Source organism: Eublepharis macularius, chromosome 7, assembly GCF_028583425.1.
Source record: "Eublepharis macularius isolate TG4126 chromosome 7, MPM_Emac_v1.0, whole genome shotgun sequence".
NCBI lineage: Eukaryota > Metazoa > Chordata > Lepidosauria > Squamata > Eublepharidae > Eublepharis > Eublepharis macularius.
This window is the reverse complement of record NC_072796.1, coordinates 104784344-104810619: the sequence shown is the minus strand read 5'-3', so window position 1 is coordinate 104810619 and position 26276 is coordinate 104784344. Positions and strand designations below refer to the sequence as shown.

Here is a 26276-nt window from a genome sequence, read left to right as displayed (position 1 = left end):
CCTGTTGGCCTTTACGCTTCTTAAGCAGGGCCTTATAGGAGTTCTGGCACTTAACTCTAACCTTGCAAATGATATGCAAGAAGTGTTCTTTAATGAAATGAGAACGCTTTAAGGGCGTGCTCCCCCCCCCCCCTTTCTCTTAGGCTCACATTTCTCAGTATACACATTCCTTTTCTCCACTTGCTAGTTATCATTCAATTTCTCCTTGCAAAACATGCCATAAAGGAATTCATTTGGCCATATTTACTGATTGTTTTGAGGCACACAGCAAAATTCTGAATTAATCCACTAGGAATGATTTTCCAAAATCTAGCCTGATAGAAGTAATGCACTTCTGTTTGACCTGATCCAGTAGTGCACTGAAGCCATTTTCTGTATACCAATCACTTTTTGCATCTGCTGCTATATACACAAATGAATCTTGAAGAAACAAAAGACATCCCCCACCCCACTCATGTAGCACAATGGAGGTTGGAGCTAGACTAAATTGGCAACTTCCACTGATTACTCCTTCATGCTGCAGATTCCCCACTCCCTCATGTCATTCCTCAAGGTCTCCTATCCCCCTGGAGCAGCATTGAGATCATCCAGCTGCAGTGGGATGAGGAAGGCAGGAAAGTTTCATTCTGCCATTGGAAAATTTACTGTGCATTCCAAAGAAGAGTTACTCCAGTCTAAGCTCATTGATTTCAAGGGCTTTAGCCTGGAGTAACTCTTCTTAGGATTGCATTGCCAGTCCAGAGTACTTTGTATCTCCAAGCAGAATAATTGTAAGTTCTCACACAGCTGGTTGTTGTGGGTTTTCCGGGCTGTATTGCCGTGGTCTTGGCATTGTAGTTCCTGACGTTTCGCCAGCAGCTGTGGCTGGCATCTTCAGAGGTGTAGCACCAAAAGACAGAGATCTCTCAGTGTCACAGTGTGGAAAAGATGTTGGCAGGTCATTTGTATCTACTCAGGAGGGGTGGGATTGGGCTGAGTCATCCTGTAAGCATTTCCCAAGGTGTGGAATGCTAATGGCGGGAGGCTTCCCTGTATCCTGAGGAGGCTCCATATGCAAAAGAACCTCCTCAGGATACAGGGAAGCCTCCCGCCATTAGCATTCCATACCCTGGGAAACTCTTATAGGATGACTCAGCCCAACCCCACCTTCCTGAGTAGATATAAATGACCTGCCAACATCCTTTCCACACTGTGACACTGAGAGATCTCTGTCTTTTGGTGCTACACCTCTGAAGATGCCAGCCATAGCTGCTGGTGAAACATCAGGAACTACAATGCCAAGACCATGGCAATACAGCCCGGAAAACCCACAACAACCATCGTTCTCTGGCTGTGAAAGCCTTCGACAATACATCTCACACAGCTGATCACGTATGTGTTGGGAATATACCCAATACACTCAGTGAGAGATCCAGCATAGTCCTTTGTTCAGTGAGAACAGAGGGGGGAGATTCTTGCCGCTATTCATGCAAAAGGATATCTGGACAGGGATTTTCTACAAAAGAGAGCAAATCAACTCCCCAAACAGTTTTAGATAACTATGGTAGAAACACAGTGCAAACATGGAATTTATCTGCAAATAAAAACACTCCATCAAATATTACTTCTCTTTGTTATTGTTCTCTGTGATTTGATTTTGATTTTTGATTGATAATTACATCATGTTGTATATAAAGGTGACAATTCATGCAGGTTTCTAGATTGGACCAGCTAAATGGGCTGCTTGAAATTGCTCCATAAGGCAGCTGCTAGCACATGGTGAGCAGCTTGTAGATGATATCGCTTGGGGGACATCAAGATTTCCAAACTGCTGTCACAAAACCTTTGTGTTTATATATTTGCGGTATGATCTAACTTGCTGAGGGTCAAAACAGATATGATTCCCAGATGCCAAATCATCTTCAGAAGGTAAATTACAGGTATTTGTGCCCCCAGTTTAGATCAGGGCCACGTAGAAATGGGTGGTTGTGGTTTAACCCTTCAAATCCCTCATTAGTTTTACTTATTAAATTCACCCAATGCTGTTATTAGCTCTTTCAAGGAAAACTTGATCTTCACTCCCTGTGTGATGGACCTGCTCAAAATCAGAAATGTGCACAGCAAAGACTAATTAAGATCTGTGATAGTTGTCATGGTCTGTTTTGGCACTGCATGAACAATTGATCACATGCAAAATGGTCTTTCCTGGGTGGTCAAACTCCCCTCCTCTTTTTTCCTTTTCCTTTTCTTTCTTTTTCTTTTTTCTTTTCCCATATCAGGACAAATTAAGTAAAGAAGCCAATTTAATAAGCAGGTGCTACTGTTCATATGCATCACAAGGATCCAGTTCAGAAAATCGGTATATAGTTGTTAATTTTTGTCCGGTGCCTCTGGGAGATGCATTCAGCAATCCAGACGATATTTCTGCTTTCTTGTTCTTTCAGCTTAACATAGGCATAAAAGACTCCAAAATGAAACTGGTTGTTGAATGCCAGTACGTTCATTTTGACCTAATGAAAGATTCACAAAAATAAATGTCATTTAAAATACTCTACTAGAAACAGGATAACCAGGTAATTTTATATTTGTCAGGTCCAGTGTATATCTAAACTGTACTGACTCCATTTTCTAATGCTTCTAGTGTTTGAGTATTCTCTTCCCAGGTGCACCAGTTCCCAGGCAGCATTCCCACCGGAGGAGACTGTTTTGTCTAACACCGTTCCACCAAGCATTGGCCTTGAAGGAGAGCCGCTTCCCAGGACTGAGAGATGTTGTTTTGAGAACTGTGGGGGGAGGCTGATCCAGATGGGTATTGTTACTCTGTATCTTATGCTTGCTCTTCATTGGTAACAATGATCATGTACCATCCTGATTCTCCTATTCAGGACAGTGGACTATAATGGACCTTTTCTGCAGTAAAGTTTCCTTTTCCAAACAATGGACTTGTGTTTGCTTCTAAAGGGAACCCTGTAGTGAGTGCCTTATTTAGCCACAGTCTGACATTTTGTTACCAATCATGTCTGAGTCGGGCCCAGCGGAATCCAAGGTTGTCCCGGACAGGGATCCTTTGTTTGATCCGTATGCGTCTCCCGACAATCAACCTGTGCAACCCGTGCAAGCCCAAGACTCCCAGGAGCTGGGAGCAGCCGGGAACGGAAACGGAGCCTCCACTTCCACCCCGCCTCTCATCGACCTCAGTACTCGGGACGAGACCGAAGCCAACCTCGGGGCAAGGCCGAAAGCGACCGCTCTCCCTTTGATTTCGGTACCCACCCCGTCGGAGTGGGGAGCCAGACCCCGAGAAACCAGAGAGCGTCGGGCAGGTGGACTCCATCCACTAGTTTCGATGGAAGGGCGCCGAAGCCTAGGAACCGTCCCGGAGCTAGACAGCAGCCAACCATGGCGATATTGGAACAGGACGTCCGAGCAGGCGGAGGGGAACACGTCTCGCCGCGGCGTCCTGAGTTGGGATTACTCCGAACTTGTTCCGTGGAAAGAGCCAACGGAGGTCCCTGAACAAAGTTGGGAGCAGATACAAGGTCGCACCTATGCGGTGGATACCAGCATCTCGGCCGTGACGGGTATGGCCAAGGGAATCCTAGCTGCGAGATCGAGAGTCGTCCAAGGGGACCCTCCTCCTTGGGGCCCCTTGTCCCCGGTGAGTGCAACGAATGAAGCTTCCATAAGCGAGCAACCGGGGGCAAGTCGAATGCAACAGTTAGAAGCTAAACTGATGGATATGGAGGAGAGTTTGGCTCATGCCATCCATTTAATTTCGGCAATGGGAGCAGGGGAAAGACTGTCCCCTGAAGAGATGGCGATACAGATAGCTACCCTTCAAAGTGTTATCTCCTATCCGATGGAGGATGTCCAGCAGCGGCCGTCACCTACCGGCGAAGGGGACACCCATCCGGGCGAAACGGGAGAGCAACCCAGGGAACTTCCAGCACAGCGGGAAGTTCCGCCGAGCGGGGGAGACCCGGTTGAGCCACCCGGGGGGACCCCCACCGAGCTTCCTGGCCAGGCAGGGGATGCGCCGCCAGACGGGACTCCCATTGAGAGGCCTACGGAAGGGGAAGAAAAGCCCAGTGATACACCGGTGAGACCCCCTCTTACTTCTTCTATAACGGTCCGGCCGGACCAAGCGGGAGCACACGCGGCTCCATCCGAGGAGGGAGCCCCTCGTCAACCGCGAGACATTGTCCCCGCCGGGCAACCTACGGGGGACGGTCTAACAGCGCCAAGAGGCCAGCCGCTGCTTCCCAGATTAACAACACCCGGAGGGGCAAGCCCGCGCGGCCTTCCACCGGTTCAACCCTCGCCGCTGCGGCCTCTCTCACCTCGACCGCAGCTCATACTGTTGCAGCAGCCCCAGGACCAGCCCGTTTTACCACCCCCGAACCAACCGGGACGGCCTGCACCACTACGACACCTTCAACCCCCTCCTCAGCGGCCGATTTCCACTCTCCCACACCAACCTCCTCCACCTCGACAGCTGCCACTAACGCCTCCCGTGTTACCGGCCAGACCGAGACTGCCGCCTCCTGCTCGCCTGCCACTACAGCCTCCGGCCCAACCAAGACCAACCCCGACACAGCAACCACGGCAACCTCCGCCCGCACAACCAGCCCAACCCCAGCCGGCACCGCCGGTTCAACCGCCACCCGTACAGCCGGCACCGTTGCCCCGACCGAGACTCCAGTTACCTCCTCCTGTGCCTCAGGCGCAACTAAGACTGCCGATGGACTTTTACCCAGCGCCTGCTCCGAGACAGGAACTCCCGATGGGTTGGGTGAAGCTGGAAGCCACCTTCGATGGGGATCCATCCAAATTGGGATTTTTCCTAGTCCAAGTGGTACAGTTTTTCAACCGGTGGGGGCACCTCTTCGGCAGTGAGGCCAGTCAAATCGAACATCTTGGATCTCGTTTACAGGGCAAAGCAGCAGACTGGTATGTAGGACTATACAATGTCGGGGCCCCAGAACTCGATACTCTTCAGGGGTTAGTGGATGCTATCCGAGCGCAATATGAAGACCCCTTAGAAGAAACCCGGGCCCGAACAGAATTGCAAGCCATCAAACAAGGCAGCATGTCAGCAAGAGACTATGTCACAAAATTCCGGCAATTAGCAGCCAAGTGCCCTAGGTGTGAGGAGTCCACCAAGATTATTCTGTTCAAACAAGGCCTTAACCCGAGACTTTTGGACAGAGCTCTCATGCAAGACAATCCCCCCACGTTGTTAGGGTGGATCCAACTTGTTTGCGAAGTAGAAAATCGCATTTTGGAAGTCCGTTTGGTTGAACAACAACAACAAACGGGACAAAGAAGATCATTGACCTTACAGAGGGGAACACGGGGAGCTAGCTACGCCACCCGTGGAGCGAGAGATGCTAGATGGCAACAAGGGCTGTGTTTGCAATGCGGACAGGCTGGTCACTTTGCAGCACAATGCCCTTACCGGCCTGTGCAAAGACCTCCGCTCCAATTACGGCGTCCAACCCTTGCTCCGTTTCCTACGCTCCAACGCCCGACTCCAGCACCACGAGCAAATAGAGGCCGCGGCGCTTCCCAAAGGCCAGCCTCGGAGAGAGGGCTGGAAGCGGAAGAAGTCATGGAATACGATCCCGCTTCCCCAACCGCAGAAGCTAATCCAGAAAGTCCCCAGTCGGGAAACGAAATGGATCTGTCGTGAAAGGACCCAAACGACAGATCCGCCCTAAGCCCGTCCCTGCACGGAACCGGCCGCCTGGGTCCATCTTATTCATGCCAGTGACTCTAATCAACCCAGAGAGGAAGATGCATATTCGGGTGCAAGCTCTTATTGACTCGGGCTGCTCAAGAGACATCATTGCCCCTGCTCTAGTCAATGGACTAGTCCTACCAACTCGGGATCTACAAAATCCAGTAATCTTTGAGCAAATGGATGGTACCAACATGAATCCTGTAACAACTGAAACCATCCCAGTGATCACAGGCATGGGACAACATTGGGAAAAGAGGTCCTTTGTCATCAGCTCGACTGCCAAGTACCCGTTAATTTTAGGCAGCAAATGGCTATGTGATCACAATCCCTACATAGACTGGGCACAAGGATGTATTACCTTCAGTCATACCAACTGCAAAAATCACCGTTGGAATCAAAACTGGGGCGAAGATCCGACTCATAAAGAAAAGGCCCTTCTCACCCAAGAAGAAGTCAACCAAATACCCGAACCGTACTGGCCTTTTCTAAATGCTTTCTCTGAAGAGGAAGCAGATACTCTACCCCCGCACCGACGAACGGACTGTGCGGTAGAAATTTTACCCGGAGCCTCACTGCCCAAAGGACGACTTTATCCCATGAGTCTCCATGAACGCGAAGAGCTCCGGAAATTCATCGACACCAACCTCCAACGAGGGTTCATCCGCCCAGCCGCTAGCCCCCACGCCGCTCCAGTCCTCTTCGTGAAAAAGAAGGATGGGGGACTTCGACTGTGCACAGATTTCCGAGGCTTGAATGCAGTGTCCACCAACAACGCCTATCCTATACCGCTCATCCGAGACCTTCTCAACGTCGTGGCCCAAGGTAAGATCTTTACGAAATTAGATCTAAAAGATGCTTACTTCCACGTTCGTATCAAGGCAGGGGATGAGTGGAAAACCGCTTTCAATACGCCCCTCGGACAATATGAATACTTAGTTATGCCTTTTGGTTTGACGGGAGCCCCGTCCGTATTCATGTCCATGATAAACGAAGTTCTACACGAATTTCTGTACAAAGGGGTGGTAGTGTACCTTGATGATGTATTAATTTACTCGGACACCGAGGAAGAACATATTCAAACGGTACGAAAAGTTTTAGCCACCCTGATGAAGAATAAGCTGCCCATCAAACTGTCCAAATGTGAATTCCATAAAACCGAACTCACTTACCTCGGGTATTGTATCTCCCAAGAAGGTCTGAAAATGGATCCAGCCAAAATACAGGCGATCCAGGACTGGCAGAAACCCACCACCCGTAAAGAACTGCAATCCTTCCTGGGTTTTGCCAACTTCTATAGAGACTTCATAGCAAATTTCGCCCAAATCACGCTCCCTTTAACAGACTTGCTGAAAACCAAAGATAAAGGGGACCAAGCTAAAAAACCCTCTACCAAACTGCAATGGACCCCCGATTGCCAAACGGCCTTCGATTGTCTAAAAAAGCAATTTGTAACAGAACCCATCCTCTCCCACCCCAACGAACAATCCCCTTTCATAGTACAGGTTGACGCCAGCGATACGGCGATAGGGGGGGTTTTACTGCAGAAGGGGGAGGATGGTAGGCTGCGGCCGTGTGCTTTCTTGTCTAGAAAATTTTCGGAGGCGGAAAGGAATTGGAATGTGTGGGAGAAGGAGGCCTTTGCAGTAAAAGCGGCCCTTACTAATTGGAGACATTGGCTGGAGGGGGCGCGATACCCTTTCGAGGTCTGGACGGATCATAAAAATCTGGAGGCCCTCCGAAGCCCACGCAGACTGAATGCCAAGCAATTGCGATGGGCGGAATTCTTTTCCAAATTCAACTTCACTCTAAATTATCTCCCGGGCAAAACTAACTTTTTGGCAGACGCCCTATCGCGCATGCCCCAACATAAGAGCAAACGGGAGGAGACTGTCGACACTGTCTTCTCGCCTACGCAACTTGGGGGCGTGGTGACTACTCGCAGCCGTGCCAAGCAGCCCCTCCCGGCCAACCAAGAGTGGAAATCGAAACTTAAAACTGAGGTGGAGAAGGAGGGGGATAAGGCTCCGCGAAACAAACTGACCCAATCCCCACAAGGGGATTGGTTAGCCGGGAGCAAGTTTTATGTCCCAGACAGCCTCAGACTGGAAGTTTTGCAGCGCTGTCATGACGCTCCCACTGCTGGACATTATGGGTATCTGAAAACTTTGCACCTAATCCAAAGACAATTCTGGTGGCCGGGCATGCGCAAAGACATTTCCCAATACGTTAGTTCCTGTCCTATTTGCCTCAGCGCCAAAACCAGAAAAGGGAAGCCTCCGGGTCTCCTGCAACCATTGGAAACGCCAAACAGACCCTGGGAAATAATATCTATGGACTTTATCACTGATCTACCTATCTCAAAAGGACATAATTGCATTTTAGTGGTGGTAGATCTATTCTCCAAACAAGCTCATTTTATCCCCTGTACTGCTATACCCTCCGCTCGAAGGCTAGCAGATTTGTTTCTAAAACACATCGTAAAATTACATTCTTTTCCGTCCAAGGTGATTTCGGATCGCGGCGGACAGTTCGTTGCCAACTTCTGGCGGGAGCTTTTGAAAATGTTGAATATTGAACAAGGCATCAGTTCAAGCCACCACCCACAAACCGACGGGCAATCCGAAAAAACAAACCAAATATTAGAACAGTTTCTTCGTTGCTACATTAATTTTCAACAAGATAATTGGGTGGACCTTCTCCCTCTGGCTGAGTTCTCATATAACAACAGTGTACACGCTTCAACGGGGGAGGCCCCCTTCAAAATTGTCTACGGGACTCACTTCAATCCCTTCCCGTTGGATGCCCCCCCTCTCCATTCCTCTAAATTGCCAGATGTATCTTCGTGGTGGGGGGAGGCGGCGCAGCAATGGACTCTTATTAAGAAGCACCTTGACAAAGCCAAACTGGATTACAAAAAATACGCAGACCGCCATCGTGTGGCCGAATGGGAATTACAACCCGGAGATCATGTGTATATTTCCACAAAAAATCTAAAACTTGCTCAGACCAGCCGCAAACTTGCTCTGAAATTCCTAGGACCTTTTCCTGTGCGCAAGATAATAAATAAAGTGACTGTTGCTGTAACTCTGCCCAAGAACCTGCGCCATGTGCATGATACGTTCCATGTCAGTCTTCTAAAGAGAGCTCCCACCGACAACAAATGGCACGTCAAAGCTCCACCCATTCCAACTTGATTGACGACCAAACACACTATGAGGTACAACAAATCTTGGACTCTAAACTCAAACGAAATCAGCTTTTTTACCTCATTAGATGGAAGGACTTTGATTCTGGTTACGATGAATGGGTGAACTCTGCACATGTTCATGCTCCTAGATTAACCAAGACTTTTCATACTCGCTACCCATATAAGCCAGGGGGGGATCTGTTTTAAGGGGGGCAGAATGTCAGGTCCAGTGTATATCTAAACTGTACTGACTCCATTTTCTAATGCTTCTAGTGTTTGAGTATTCTCTTCCCAGGTGCACCAGTTCCCAGGCAGCATTCCCACCGGAGGAGACTGTTTTGTCTAACACCGTTCCACCAAGCATTGGCCTTGAAGGAGAGCCGCTTCCCAGGACTGAGAGATGTTGTTTTGAGAACTGTGGGGGGAGGCTGATCCAGATGGGTATTGTTACTCTGTATCTTATGCTTGCTCTTCATTGGTAACAATGATCATGTACCATCCTGATTCTCCTATTCAGGACAGTGGACTATAATGGACCTTTTCTGCAGTAAAGTTTCCTTTTCCAAACAATGGACTTGTGTTTGCTTCTAAAGGGAACCCTGTAGTGAGTGCCTTATTTAGCCACAGTCTGACAATATTAAACCTTCCAAAGAGCTTTTAGCCATTAGTAAATGGAACAGCCTTTTCTCACTTACAGTGCAGTCCCAAGGAGAGTTAACCCAGTCTAAGCCCATTGAAATCAGTGTACTTAGACTGGAGTAACTCTGCTTAGGATTGCACTGTTAGAGATGAGTTGAAATAAAACCCTCTCCAGGTTTTGTGATGACACTTATAACATGTTGCAGGAATATTGATGAAGAGGTTAGGATAAAAAATTATGAATACTTCTCTAGATGCAGTGGTGGCAGCTTCATCAAGTTGCTGTGTAGGGAATTTGACCAAATCATTAATGGGTGTATCTCTGTGCTCATGCTTATAAATAACAACAACAACAACAACATTCGATTTATATACCGCCCTTCAGGATAACTTAACACACACTCAGAGTGGTTTACAAACTATGCCATTATTATCCTCACAACAAAACACCCTGTGAGGTGGGTGGAGCTGAGAGAGCTCCTAGAAGCTGTGACTGACCCAAGGTCACCCAGCTGGCTTCAAGTGGGGGAGTGAGGAATCAAACCCGGTTCTCCATATTAGAGTCTTGCGCTCTTAACCACTACACCAAACTGACCTATACCAAATGGGGCCTATAAACATAGAAACATGAGTTAGAAGAATAGTTCAGCACATTGTGGCTAACTAATGTTCTTCTAAGATGACAGTGTGAACAGTGCCATCTCCTGAAAGTCCATCACTATTGTTGCTCACAACTGGTTCTGAGAAAACTCATCATAGGCTACATTCACACACCATTGGATATTGTGCTATTATTGTGCTATCGCAACCATTCATGACTGGATTTTCCTTTGTAGGCAAGGCAATCCAGGAGATGGATGATCATGTTTGATGTAGTGTCACCAGTTTGGTGTAGTGGTTAAGAGCGCGGGACTCTAATCTGGAGAGCCGGGTTTGATTCCCCACTCCTCCGCTTGAAGCCAGCTGGGTGACCTTGGGCTAGTCACAATTCTCTGGAGTTCTGTCAGCCCCACCCACCTCACAGGGTGTTTTGTTGTGGGGATAATAATGACATACTTTGTAAACCATTCTGAGTGGGCATTAAGTTGTCCTGAAGGGCAGTATATAAATGGAATGTTGTTGTTGTTGTTGTTGTTGTTGTTGTTGTTGTTGTTGTTGTTGTTATGTGGTTGCAGCCATTGTGATAATAGATCTTCAAGAAAGTGAGAAAATATCTTACCTCATGTTCAAAAAAGGCATCTTCTAATGTTTTTTCTCCAGTTCCACCTCCAATCCCTTCAAAGCAAGCTCTATATTCCTGAAAGCACAACCACCAATGTTTTTTGTTTATCTCACATACTGCTTCTTTTTAGACTTTTGTAAACAGGTCTTTTAGATGTGGGTAAGAAGATAAGAACATGTGTGCTAGATCTGACCAAAGGTCAATCTAGTCCAGCATCCCATTGCCCACAGTCAGCAGGAAGATGCCCCAGAAAAGCCTATAAACATGATGCAGCCTAAAGAAGCCCCTTGGTTTTACCCCTTTGCACAGCTGGAATTCAGAACTACACTGCCTCTGATCACAGGAATTCTCTTCAGCTCTCATGGCTAACAGCTACAGATGGACCTATCCTTCCTGACTTGGTCTGATCTCCATCTCAATGCAATTCTGGGATGCTTTTTCTATCACATATTTCCCCCTCACACACTTGCTGAGGGAACTTCAGTCATGAGTTGACATTTTTAAAGGTTGTTCATTACTTTTGACAAACCAATAAATGGTCAAGATACTGAGAGTTCCATTATTAGGTCTTCTTAGCATCTTTTAAAGCTCAGCCATAGCTGTGGAGGGCCATGATATGTATCAGGAATATGCAGGGAGAAGAGAGGAGGTTTACCTTTTTTAGCCTTGCACCATATTGTACATGGAAAAGGGGTTTCCTATGCTGTTACAGTCCTTTAAAGGACAGGTAAAAGATCTTTTTGTCCTCTCAAATGTCTAATTATAACATAGAACCTTAGTTTTAACCAGCAAAATGTTCTATGGATGGAAGGGGGAAAAAAAACCCCTCTTCCCTCCCCACATATCTCTAATTTCAACTGGGGCCCTAAGCAGCTGTAATTCAACTTTTCAACAACCTACGGAGGTCTGTGAAAGTTGCCACATCTAGTTTGACCCAACAGATACAGGTGCCTGAAATTAATTTATTCAAAACTAACTCTGCATGTCTCTTTATTTCATATGATGCTGTGAAAAGAATGAGAAAGCAGAGAATTGCAAGTGGCAACCTTCTGTTTTATAGGTTTCTTCCCAGACAGCATAGATTCTATTTTCTGGGAAACCACAGTACAGGATCTCTCCTGCTTAGCCTCCCTAACTCAACCTGAACCAAATATATGTGCTCAATGTATGCCTGAGTTCTCAGTGTTTTTCTAGGAGTTCTGAAATGCAGGTGTGCCTTCTTTATACCTTTAGAATAATGGCAAGTCACTGCAGATGGAAGAAGCACACAATAGTAGAAGCACCTTCCTACTTGGCATGGGACCTGACAGAGAGAACACACAATCTGTCCAAACTGTTGTGTGTCCTCAACAAGAACAAGCCAAGAGGCTTGCAATCAATGGACCCCATAGCGGATCCAGGCCCTGGAAATTGGCCTGCCCATACTCCCCCTCTGACCAGGCATGTTAAAAGGTGGTAATTCAGTCATTTGGGACAGGGAGACAAGGCCCACACAAAACTAAACAGCTGCCCTTCCCCAGCACTGTATTCCCCTCAGTGAAGTGCCATGAGACTCAGGAGGACTGTGTTTGCTTTTACTCCATTTAACACAAGTTGAACAAATAGCTAATGTTCTTTCCTTAGCAGAATGTGCCATGGAATGTTGTGGACACAATATGCTTTCTGTAAGGATGTTTTGTATTTACGTACACCATAGTAGTCTGCCACACCCTTGACTTGCTCATAATCTTCCGCATTGGCAAGCAGAAGTAAGCCTTCTGGATACAGTTTCCCACATGTCGGATACAGCTTCTGCCTGTCTTCTTTGCTTAGTTCAGTGCCAAATGAATTAATTGTGATGATGAAGGCACGCCTGTCCGCTTCAAACTTAATGCATAAAACAAACGACAGGTCCATCATTAAATCATGCATATGACTATCCTGTTAAGCACAGCTCTTCAGTTCATAATCCCATTGAAATTCACAAAGGCAATTCACATTTCTGCTCCATTGTCATAGTGGGTACAAACAAGTTTGCAAGGTGTAAACACAATTCTTTGGAGCCACACAGAAGTTAACCAAGCACATTTTCAGCCCAAGTGGGAAATTGTTTATTTCCAGGACATATCAGAGATGAACCCAACAACAGTAACATGATGCTGCAGTGACCTATCTTGATGCAGTGCAAACACTTCAACATTCCCGTGTGTGTTTATTTGGCTCTGGGTCACACATCTGATATCATAGCCTTGGTACAATTACAGGCTTAAAGAAACCTATGAAGATATATAATGGATGTCCTATAACCGTCCAGGACCAGGATTAATGTATAGTAAATTCTTTCCAAGAATGACATATTTTTACATGAACATATGAAACTACCTTATACTCTGCAATACTGGTGAGGGGTGGAAGGGTGATGTAGCTCAGTGGTAGAACATCTGCTTGGCATGCAGAAGGTCCCAGGTTCAATCCCCAGCATCTCCAGTTAGCTTCATCTGTTCATGCATCGGTCCCTTTAGCTCAGTAGTGCCTGCTTTGACTAACATTGGCTCTCAGGCTCAGAAGGATCTCCCCCAGGATTCTCCTCCTAAGGTCTTACAATTGAAGACTCCAGGGAGTGAACCAGGGATTCTTTCTTGTGAAGCATGCATTCTGTTACTGAGCTACAGTCCCTTCATACTGACTGCTGGCATACTGGCAGCAGGCTTAGAAGAACGGTCAAAACTGTAATATTTAACCCCAGTTCAATTTTTGGGGGGTTAATTTCAGAAGCAAATCTGTCACAGTGGTCTATTACGGTCCCTAACAGACAAGCACAATGATCTGTGACATTAAGTTCTTTAAAGCTTTTATTGCCATCTGCAGTGCCAGGGACTGAACTTGGGAGCTTCTCCATGTAATGGAGATGTTGTGAGTCGCAGCCCCACCCAAACATAAGCTACCTTGTGGTATGTTGGACAATTCTTAAATGCAGAGGCATGTTTAACACTGTGGAAGAAAGGACTTGGCCAGGATGAATTCTGCTAGCCTACTCATTCAAGAAAGCAGTGAAGGACAGCTGGGCAAGCCATTGAAAGATGGTGGAGAGAGCTGCTGTAATTGCTCCGTTCATGCAATGACTAAAGGCTCAGCATATTTTTGTGAACCGTGTCTTACGCTCAGGCACTCTGTTTTCCTTACCTCTAAAAGGGGGCACATTATATCAGCTGTAGTACCACCTAGTTGTTTGCAGAATGTATAGAATGCCTCGAGATAAGACTGAAGAATAAAACAGAACAAATGAAAAATTATATCTGAGTCATCTTTGAAATTATCAAGTGAACAGCATTAATGTTAAAACTTCAAGTGCAAGGGAAATTCAAACACTTCCAGTAATTGCTTTGTGTACTGTGCCACTTATTCACAATAAAAACATTCATTAATTGCCTCCTGAACTGAAAAATGCTCTCTTGGTCTTATGACTGAAAGATGATGATATTGCTAGAATTATTATTCTACATTTTCTTCCTCTGGAGAACAGCCTAATCTTACAACTTGAAAATAGATAGCAAACAGAAAGGTTGCGGCAGTTTGGAAGATGTTATCAAGAAAGGCTAGTTAAAAACAAGATCTGCTCATAAGAGTTATCAATCCACTCAGTGAACCATTCATAACTGTTGATAGATAGGCAAAAAGAAATTAACATAAAGTCTAATCTAGGAAAGTGGACTATGAAACAAGATAATTAAATCTGGTTAGAAAGTTACAGAACTAGTCAACAACATCTGTAAGGGGCAGGATATGCAAGATGTTAGCACTGACAATAAGTGAGAAACATGACATCTTTGTTAAGATCTATGAGGGTTACTATCTCCATTTGGATCCCCTTACCCTTTCTGTTGTTAATATAAATGCATCAGCTTAATGGATACATACTTCATGCATCTGGATCACGAAAGCTTATCCTGGAATAAATTCTGTTAAGACTCTAAGGTGCTACTAGATTCCCATTTGTTTTGCAGACTAACATGGCTACCGCTCTGGAATCATATTTTTCAAATGGTGGGTTTGATCATTACTGAAGAAGCACTTGCAGCCATTTGTGCAGACATTTCCATGATCAGCTGGTAGAACTTTTCAATAATGACTGAGATCATACTTTGGAAATAATGTCCAGATTATATTTGTGTGCTTTCTTGCATGGTCTAGTGCACAGCTTCTAATATACAGTGACAACTTGTACCTCTCTGACCATGTCCATTTGGAATGTGATAGGGAAGCAGAAATCATTTGCTCTTCCAGTTCTCTCCATAACTAAAGCTATCCTAATTCTATGCATTGCATCCTATTCTCACTGAACGCAGCACTGAATTTTAGGGGTGGTGCTAAGTCAAAATGTGAGTTGTTTTCTTCTTTGTATTTCTTGCAGTGTGCAAATCTGCCTTAGTAACTGGGTGCAATCCAAACCCCATAGATATCAGCAAAAAGTCTGCCATTTGTTCTCATGATCAGGAATTGCATTTAATACATGGTTTTTAATTTTCACAGCTGATCCCAAGTAACAAATTACCTTGTACAGTTTGTTGCGCATGATCTCAATGTTTATTTCATCTAAGTCATTTTCAGACAGGCAGTCTTGAAAAAAAGGAGCTGAAAACAGACATGTTTAAATGATAGAGTTAAATCACATGTATGCATAAGAGTTCTATGTATCAATTTTCAAAATTCTCAGTGAGGATGTGATGCCATAGAGTCCACCCTCTGAAGCTGCTGTTTCCTCCAGGAGAACTGATCGATATAGTCTGGAAATCAACTGTAATTCTTGGATAACTCCAGACTCCACTTTTAGGTTGGTAACCCTATCTTGTCATACTGTGGCTTGAGAGCCACAGCTGGCTCTTTGAAATGCCACTTGCAGCTCTTCTGAGCATTGTTCTTCAGTGTGGGTTATGGCTCTAAGAAGTGCCTGAACCAGAGACCAGACCGCTTGGGAATCATGGGTTGTATTGTATCCAACCAGCTTTTCTGCAGGTAGAAAGGAAGTAGGGGTTCTCTTTAACCATCAAAAAGGCTATATAGGGGATAATGGAACCTGTATGTAAAAATGTCACGTGGGATAGTGACAAGAATTGGCTGAAATTGAATGGAAATATTGGTTGGATCCAACCCACTGTGTTCTTTGGTGGAAAAGTGAACTAAAATGTAACAAGCTAAATCCCTGGCAATCAAGTCAGTGCATGCTTTGCTTGGGCAGGTTTCTGAGGACAGAGGGATCCATCAGGTCCTGGCATTGCCACTTCATTTTATTATTTGCTTTCACCTTGGTGGAAAGCCAGGTTCTGCACACCTGATGTGGAGAAAAATCAATTGCTGCCATGACAAGAAATGATGTTTCCTGCAAGTGCACGTATATAATTGGAAAACTGTTAACAGGTTTACCTAAAGGTGTGTCTACCAAGATTGCGTTGAACAGTTCTGCAGGGTTTGGAGCAATGCTGACAGCCTCCAGCTGCTCAAAACTGCCTAAAGGATGGCACTTGGGAACCAGTTCTTCTACAGGGTGCTGATGCAATGTGCCAGTAATGAGCAGAATCACATTGTCAATCATATAGCTGTACCTAGGGAAAGAATGCAACATTAGTCAAAACAGTCTTTTCTTTTAAGAGAAAGCCAAGCTACCATGGATCTTTGGCAAAATGGGAACAGTAAAATTAAAATAAGGGCTTGCAAATGAGGAATTCTTTTAAACAAATATTACGCTAAGCAACACCTAATACAACTGAACTTCTGTATATTAGAAGTGAACTCGGATGCAAAAATAACTTTATTTACTTACTTACATCATTTATATCACACCTTTTCTTCCCCAGTGGGGACCCAAAGCTGATTTCATTGTTTGTCCATCTTCCATTTTATTCTTACAACAACTTTGTTAGGTAAGTTAGGCTGAGGTGACTGGTCCTAGGTAATTCAGAAAACTTCCATGGCAGAGTGGAGATTTGAACCTGGGTCTCCCAGATCTGAGTCCAACACTCTAAGCACTATCCCACACTGGGTCTAGTACAGAGTCAAGTTGGCTTCCAGATTAAAAAAAAGATTGATTTTCCAGTAGTGTTAATACTGGAAGTTGTATATGTTGCATTAAATCAGATTATGGGAAAGGGAAATGTGTGCATGAAACAAACAAGGCATTTTGACACATCTCTGAGAGCAACAAACTCAGCTCCCTGATGCATGCCCCTATGTTTCAGGGGCCAACCTCTTACTTTTCATGTTTGGTGTGCAAAGTATGAATTTGCTCTTATAATTTAATTGAGGAAGCTACTAAACATTGTTTCCTCACTAACATGAAAATAGCCAGTCAAAACAGCAAGTGTGTGTGTACATCCATATACTGCATAAGGAAATTTAATCTGAATTTCCAAAAACAGTTCTTCAATTTATTGCTCATTTGAAAGATACTCTGCATTTCCTTGAACAGACTTCTGGAACACTGGAAACAGATAATACATTCAAGCACAGTATCAAAACAAACATCTTTCTATAAAGAAATCAATGATAACCTGATTGTCAAAGAACAAGAAACATTTCTGCAAAGAAAGCTAGGGCATTTAATATTGCAAGGGTGTCAAAATGCATTAAAAGACTATGAGCAGGATCAAAAGGTCTTGTTCTGAGGGCCAAATCAGATATGATGATGGAAGTTCCATGAATGGAGCTCCCAGCATTTTTCATTAACTGGCAGGAACTCAGTCAGGACCCCCATTCAGACCAGTTTTTACAGGAAAAATCACCATGAGATAATCATAGAATCATAGAGTTGGAAGGGGTCTTACAGATCATCTAGTCCAACCCCCTGCCCAATGCAGGAACAGCCTAAAGCACCCCCAACAAGTATTTGTCCAATTGCTCCTTGAAGACTGCCAATGAGGGAGAACCCACCACTTCCCTAGGCAGCCAATTCCATTGCTGAATTACTCTTAACGTGAAAAAGTTTTTCCTAATTTCCAGCCAGTACCTCCCCTCCTGTAGTTTAAACCCATTGTTTTGAGTCCTATCCTCTGTTGCCAACAGGAACAGCTCCCTTTCCTCCTCTACATGACAGCTTTTTAAATACTTAAAGAAAATAATTATGTCTCCCCTCAACCTCCTCTTCACCAAACTGAACATTCCCAGATCCCTCAATCTTTCCTCATTGGGCTTGGTCTCCAGGCCCCTGATCATCCTGGTTGCTCTCCTCTGCACTTGTTCCAATTTGTCTACATTCGTTTTGAAGTGAGGCCTCCAGAACTACACACAATACTCCAGGTGAGGCCTGACCAACACGGTATGTAGTAGGATAATGACATCCTGTGAACTGGATGTTATGCCTTTATTAATACACCTCAAGATTGCATTCACCTTTTTTGCTGTTGCATCACAGTTAGTGCTTATATTTAACTTCCTATCAACACATATCCCAAGATCTTGTTCACATGCACTACTACCCAGAAGTGTATCCCTCATCCAGTATGCATGCTTTGCATTTTTGTTACCAAGATGGAGAACATACCAATATTAAATTGCATCTTATTCAAATCTGCCCACTTTCCCACTGTGTCCAAATCTTGTTTAATTCTATCCCTGATCTTTAAAAAATTCCTTCTGATCCTTGCATGGGTTCTCATTTATTTATTTATTTATTCCTCTGTTACTATATCCAGGTGTCTTATATGCTAAGACTCAATAAAGGTCAAAACCAAAATAGTGGTTGGAGTCCAATTGTACCATATAGGCCAACAAGATTTCCATGATATAAGCTTTCAAGAGTAAAAACTCCCATAATCAGATAAGGGAGTTTTTACTCTCAAAAGCTTATACCCTGGAAATCTTGTTGGTCTCTAAAGTGCCACTGGACTCAAATCCTGCTCTGCTACTGAAGAACAACATGGCTCCCTACCTGAAACTCACTTTACCTAGTTTTATTCAAGGCTTAAGGAATAACTAATTTTACTCACGTAATATAGTTAAGGAATGTGGCAAGTGGCTCAAAGGCATGGTTTCTGAAGTATGTGAATTCTGCCAGTAGTTTGGCTTTTAATTTGTCATCAATGATAGAAACTGTGAGGGGACCAGTTTCATTAGCCAAGAAATTTCCATAGTCTGTGGTCTGTAGGTGTAATTTCAGGTCTAAAATAGAAGTGAAAGAGATAATCAAAACAGATTTTGCTGCAAAGAAATATGAAGTTAAAGTGTTCTTTTAGTTTTCCCTTTCTTTATATACTCAGGGCATGCATAATTCCATGATTCTTCTAATGTATTTTTTTTCTTTTATCAAATCGCTGTGGCTGCAATTTTAAGCAGGCAAACATCTGTAAATTTCTCCTCATCAGCCATAAGCAGATAGTAAGGGATGGTTTTCAGTAGAATTATGTTCTGAGGCATAATGATTAAAAAGTCCCTTTACCTCTCTTATTTATCCTTGAAATCAAATTGCCACAGGCTTCTTTTTGTAAAAGGGAAAAATGGTTCTTAAAAGGATGACAGAATGGCACATAACATTTATAACCTTTGATATATATGGGTGTTTGGGATCACTGATATTTAATGGGAATATTCCTACCTTCCCAGAGACTTTAAGACAAACCAGATAGCATTGGGAACAGTTTGACAGCAATCTGCTAACTTTCACTGGCAGAGATTCTCAACAGGGTTAAAAGCCATTCCTTCACATGTACCCCAAGATATCATCAATAGCTAGCATTTTACCCTTTCCTTGATAAAAACCACTTTACCTGATTATGTGAATCAAGTAACTTTTGTGGTAGTTGGTATGGACGATATACAGTGATTTATGTTTCTGTGTAAAATCTAGGAATGGAATTTGGCAAAGGACAGAAGACTGACTGGAATATCTGATATCGGAAGCTTCTCTTCATTCCAAACTCTCTTTAGAAGTCAAACTCCAAGGGCACGCTCTGAATGCTTTGGAGTTCTTTTCCACTCTGTCTCACCCTGCGAGTTCTCACAAGTGTGTACCTGTGCAGTTGCAGTTATTTCTGCTCTAAGCTGCACCATGCCAGTAGACACTAAGGATATTTCATGTTAAACAAGACACAGAAGAATTACAAACAAAGCTCTGTTGGTAAAACATCACAAAGATCATGACACTTTGTATAAACTGTAAAGGAGTTACTAATCACTATGCTCCTTTCTAGCCTTCTTCACAAGGTTGTTGTCAGGATAAAATGGTGCATGCAATATACCGCCCTGAGCTCATTAAAGGAATGGTGTTAAAAACAATGACTTGCTGACCAGAAAACCAAAATGTTGGGAATGGCCTGGCGTCCCCTTGGGAACGCTCGTTTTTGATCACAGTATTACATGGCTAGAATGTGTTGCTATTGCATCCCTAAACCGCTGCTTACATGGTAACCGTCTCTTGCATGCAGAACATTCAAGTAGTTGTCCTCTGCCTACCCAGAATAATATGTATTGATATTTTATTGTTTTATGATTTTAAACTGTAATTTATTGTATTTCTTGTATATATATCTTTTGATATATATATATTGTTTTATGATGTTGTGACCTGCCCTGAGCCCGCTCATGGGGAGGGTGGGATATAAATCCAACAAATAAACAAACAAAAAAATAAATCATTCATGTGCAGGCATAAGATCAGATGAGGATGTACTGTGTAACTTACTCCCTCTACAAACTGATGAGTTGGCTGCACTTCTTTAAGTGGTGTACATGTGGGGATTGCCAGTGGATCACTATAACCATTTTCACACGTCATGAACGTCATGCAACATCATGTAACATTCACAGAACGGTTGCATCTTCATGGTGCGATTTCTGACATCACCCTTCATGATTCTGTTTTCATTGCACGATGACATTAGAAATCATGCCATAAAGACACTAATGTTCTGTGAGTGTTGCGCAATATTGCGCAACATTAACAATGTGTGAAAATGGCCACTACATGGAGAGCTTAACTAGACAGCACAAACTGAACGAGTTTGCCATGGAGAAGAGTTTGCAGTGGCAATTCATCAGTAAGCCCACAGCAGGGCCCAATTTGGATTGATACCACTGTGCAGGGGAGCACCAGTGGGGCTTCATTTGCTCTGTGGGAAGTCCGCATGTGCAAGCAAGCATCCCATGCATGTGCTGGCTCTTGACTGAGCAAACAACACCCTCCCCTCCGTGCTTGTTTATCAGCTGCAAAAAACAGCACAGGAATCCCTCCTTCTCTCGTGCAGGGGTCCCAATCCGAATCAGGCTCTGCTGCATGCTTACTCATGAGTTACCACCAGGAACTAACAGCTACAGTATAGCTGCAAGTCCCTGTGGCAAACTTGTGCAGTTTGTAATGTCTGTTTAGGTGACAGACGGGTTAGGTCATATGTTATGTTCTTCAGCCTAATGTGGCCTTTAGAACTGTTAGACTACAGCTCATCTTAGATAATTTTAGCTCCCCTGACTGACAATCAGCAAAGCATAGATTCATATGTACTATTTCATTTAGCGGGTGCTGTTTTTGCACAAGGGGAGATTGTGCTATTTGTGATCCTGTTGAGACACAAGGATACCATTTGGAATGCACAATCACAAACCCAGATTTTTGAAGCTATGTTCCTAACAAAGCAGAAAAATATCCACAATGTCCTATTCATGTGCAGAAGCAACTGCACACACTGAGAGTATCACAGATAGCACACTCTCCCATTAAGTGAGCATGGAGTGCCAAAAATGTAATGACTGAAACTGAGATTCAGCAACACCACATTAACACAAGAAGCTGCTGCCTTATATAGAATGTGATCCTTAGCCTATCAAGTATTGTCAGACTAGCAATGGCTCTCCAGGGCCTCAGGTAGAGGTTTCTCACATCATCTGCTACCTGATTCTTTTAGGTAGAGATGCCAGGGATTGAACTTGAGACCTTTTGCATGCCAAGCAGATGCTCTGCCACTGAGCAAACATCCCCTCCGTGTTTTGAAGACTTTTCTTGTTGGAAGGCAAATCAGGATATGGGTGGCATAGCTGAATCAGCTAAAAAGCAATAGGCAAGGAACAAGCAAACAGGCAGAGAAATAAGGCTATTGCAAGACAAAAGAAAACACAGAAAAAGAGGAACACAAAAAAGAAGACATAGAAATAGGCAAAGGTGCTGTAGAGGAGCCGTTGCCCAGCCTGCTAGCAGCACCTTTTGGCTCCTTTGGCTTGCGCCCAAGAAATCAGACCTTAGAGTAGCTTCCCTTCCAGAGTGAAAGGGTGTATGTTTAGTGAAGAACTATTTCTGGCACAGTCAAATGCAAGCTATTTATTGATTTTTGAATATTTAAAATCAATATATATAATTCTCAACATGGCCCCATTTGTGGATACCTTAATCCAGAGATTGGAACTAGGAACAGACAGGTCTTTCCACAAACCTAAGGAAAGCACTAGGTTTGCAGAACAATCTGAAATCTTAGAGAAAAAACAAAACAAAATCAGAGTTAACCCTCATAAAAATAATAGAAGCAGTAGTGTATGTATCTTTAAGAAATGAATGCCCTCTGAGATCTCGGTGTCCGTTGGAGCTAGCATGCACAACAACATTGCCACCCTTCAAACTTTGGTTTCTGTCAGTAAAAGTTTGGGGAAGAGCCTTTTATAGAGCTATTTTGCCCTTCAAGACCAGTTCTGCTCCCAGTTTATCTCTGAAGAGAAGCCTTAAACGGGCCAGGCTCTGCAGCAACCACTGGGCAACTTGCTACCATGCAATTTGCATGATTAACCCAGGTAAGGTGATGGCTACTGGACAACTTGATGTCACACTTAGGTCCAGAAGCAGCCTCCACACAACTTGTACAACTTGGATAAAATGGAGGAGGGAAGAATGATATAAAATGATTTGGGTCTCCATTGGGGAGAAAGGTGGGGTATAAATGTAGTAAATTAATAATAAATAAAGCTGGATATGGTGGGCATATAAAAAAGGTTGGTTGGTCAGCAGGAAGGAGGGAAGGAAGCAGAGACGTGGGGAGAATATGGGAGCTTCCAGGAGCGGAGAAAGAGAAAACAATGTGAGGAACGCAATACAGAGTAACCTTATGAAGTAACCCCCGCTTGTCCTTTTATAACATCTTAAAATCAATTAAAAATTTGCAACAGCATAAACCTAAAGACCAGCTTAAAATCCTACCAGGCACCACAGAAAAGCCAGATTGCCATGGGGTGGGCAACAGAAAAATGGGAAAGGGATATGTGGGGGTGGGCTGGATAGCCAATTGTAAACAGCTGATTCTCCCACTATAATTATTCTATTAGTGGGGCACAGAATATATCCCGAGCCATATTTTTCACAGAACTCCTCCTTGAATTACTGGTTTCTATTTGTTTGCTTGCTTGCTTGCTTGCTTCCTTCCTTCCTAACCCATTTTTCTCCCTACTGGGGACCCAAAGTGGTTTACAACAATCTCCCCATTTTATCCTCACAACAACCTTTGAGGTAAGTTAGGCCAAGGGTGTGTAACTGGCCCAAGGTCACCCAGCAAGCCTTCATGGCAGACTGGAGAATCAAACCTGGGTCTCCCAGATCCTAGTCCGACTATCTAATTACTACACCAAACTGGCTGTATTGTCATCTATATTCTATCAGAGTTCCAAATTTTCAAGGAAGATAAAAATAATTTTGATTTCCAATATCTTTTATGCTCTTGGATGTGTATGTGTGTGCGCTGTCAAGTGGAACCGACTTATGGCCACCCCATAGGGTTTTCAAGGCAGGAGGCGTTCAAAGCTGGTTTGCCATTTCCTGCCTTTGCATAGCAACTCTAGTCTCCTTTGATGGTCTTTTGTCCAAATAAGCTGTTTTGCATAGTTGTGGATTTAACGGATATAGGCTGAATCCACACTTACAGGGGACAGCTCTAAACAGACAGAGTGAGGGCATCTTTCTGGCGCGTTTTATGACATCATCGCCCCATGATGCCGCTCTTGTGGTGTGATGATGTCATAAAACGCACCAGAAAGATGCTCTCACTCCGCCTGTTTAGCGCTGTGCCGGTGAGTGTGGATTCAGCCATAATCAAGATTGGAATCAAGCCTGCAATGGTTTTCTAGCTGTACGTTGCTTACTCACCGGCATTAACATTTTCCACAGATTTGACCTTCTTGTTTCTGATATATCTTGGGTAAAAATTAGCAAGTGGCAGTCACGTTATCATCTGCTTTCAGTTGACACCCACTATATGCAGTGGGTACCACAGGAGGAAATGTTTAGAATGCATTCTGCTAGGTAATGTTTAGAATGCATTGGTGGATAGGAGAAGATGAACATCTATCAGGTTTGGTGCACAGGTTATCAAAGCTGCATAAGGAACACTTTTTCATGGTATTCTTCCACACATTGCTAGTAATGTCTGTAACCGTATGAGCCCCCTCATGGTGAAGTTAACATCTTTGCTTGTGTTATCTCTGCCATGTAGCTGAGTATTCTAGTGTGGGAGGAAACATATTATTTTCCTGACTCACGTGGTTCCTCTTTATAGATATTACCAGGATGACATGGCAACCAGCAGTATGGAAAAGGCTCCCATACCACTCAATAATATATGGATTAGGCTTAAGCATTGCTTTAGGTGTTATGTGATTATATAAGGCCTTGCTCTTCTTCACTCTGTTGTTGGAAAAACAGCTTTTTAGTGTCCTGGACCTTTTTGTGCTCCAAAGCAGCTCAAAGCCCTGTTTCCTTTCTCTTTTCCCTTCCCCTTTCTCCATTTTATTTCTCCATGGAGATAAGAGTAGGTCATTCTGAACAACCAACTGATGTTGCTTTAATCATCAATAGGGAAACTCCTAAAAAGCCCATAACAATGAAAGCCATTCATGATATATAGGGTCAACCTTCCAGTTTTCCTTTACTGTTACAAATGAAATACAAAATAGTTGCATGAAACACAACAGAGTTTACTTTTCACCTATTGTACAAGGATGCCAATGACATCAAATATTCTGTAGTCCAGATCAAACCACCACCACCACCACCAAATGTGGAAACTCGATGCAACTCACCTTCCAGAGTTTCACACTGTGCTAAGTTGACATAGTCAGCATTCTTCAAGATTCCACCTTTAAAGCCTCGGACCAATCCTTCTAGGTATCCATGATCCACATTGAAGTAAAATTCTGAACAGCCTGGCATAGTAGAAAAGACAGTTTGGATGCCTCCTTTGGCTTGTAGACTACTAAGCTGAGCGTGCTTCTGAAGAAGGTAGTGAGTAATCGCTAGATTTGGTTGGGGCTTATTTCCTGTTTCATTGTTTCCAATACAGCATTACTGCACTTTGCATAGTGCTTACACAACATACACTTACCAGGCACATACAAATCAAACTCTTTCCTGTCAGAAATACAAGGTGCTCTGAGCATAAGGGCAAAGTAAAGATTTGGAACAGTGGGGTTTGGATCTGATTTATACCCCACTGAGGTATAAGAAGGACCCAATAGAACCCAAAGTAGCTTATATCATTTGTCTTTCTTCTATTTTATCCTCACAATAACATGTGACCAGCTCAAGGTGACCAGCAAGCTTCCAGGGCAGAGTGGTGGTTCAAACTTCACTTTCCCAGGTCCTAGTCTGACACACTAAGCGCTATACCACACTGGCTTTTATCAATGAACCTGCACCATAAGCTGTACTTACAGATAAAAAGTCCTCTGAAAGATCAAATTCAACGTGAAAGATCAAATGGCTAGAAAAATATATCAGAATCGTGGTGTTACTACTGGAAGGCTTTCTCTTTCATTTTATTTCAGATGGTGGGGGCATGGGGAGCAGGCCTTCCGAAGATGACCTTCTTGCCTGGGTGGGACCACATGGAAGATGATGAGTCTGAGGGCTTTTAAGGTCACAGTCTGCATACAAATTAATTTTTAACCACACTTATCAAAGGAATGAGTTCTGCTTGTGACCCAGTTGACACAGCTGCTGTAGTGATCCAGTCCACACAGCCATCAGTATATACTTAAATCTGGGATACTTTGTCCCAATGTGTATCACCTTACACTTACCTATGTAAGTCTGTATGGCTTTTGAAAGGGATTAGACAAAGAATATCACAGGTGTGAGCCCTGGCAACGAAAATGGGACCTCTGTGTTCAGAGGAAGTATACTTGTGAACCAGATCCTGGGGACAAGAAGAAATTGTTATGCTATGTTCAGTGCACCCTCTGGCCCCATCTTGGCTACAGCCCTGTCCAGCTTCTAAAAGCATTCGGCTTTCAGTTGAAGGAATCATAAATCTGAATTAAACATTCTTCTCTGGCAACACAATTTGTATATTTTCACATTTATTTTTCCTGAAATGAGGCTCATGATAAAAGAATATAGATATAGATCAATACAATGATGGCCCTTTCTTTGATGAAGTGTCTTTTGCTTCCTGGAATTCTGAAGAGTAGTTCAAGGTCATTGTCTGATCTAGCTAGACATTACAATTTGAAAACTCATTCAAATGTCATTCATTATTATTAACGTCCCAGGAAATTTTTTCCCCTGCTTCTGT

At 43.8% G+C, this 26276-nt stretch overlaps 1 protein-coding gene across 1 annotated transcript; it reads right to left on the bottom strand.

Annotated features, from left to right (window-relative positions):
* Positions 1-1327: 1327 nt before the first annotated feature.
* On the bottom strand, positions 1328-24913 carry ATP6V0D2 (ATPase H+ transporting V0 subunit d2). The gene is made up of 8 exons (XM_054985197.1): positions 24784-24913; positions 18729-18900; positions 16171-16349; positions 15302-15381; positions 13933-14010; positions 12460-12636; positions 10768-10845; positions 1328-2489 (listed from the first exon to the last, which is right to left on the bottom strand). The coding sequence occupies exons 1-8, from the start codon at positions 24911-24913 to the stop codon at positions 2328-2330; spliced, it is 1056 nt and encodes a 351-aa protein (XP_054841172.1). The 3' UTR covers positions 1328-2327.
* Between the last annotated feature and the right edge of the window lie 1363 nt (positions 24914-26276).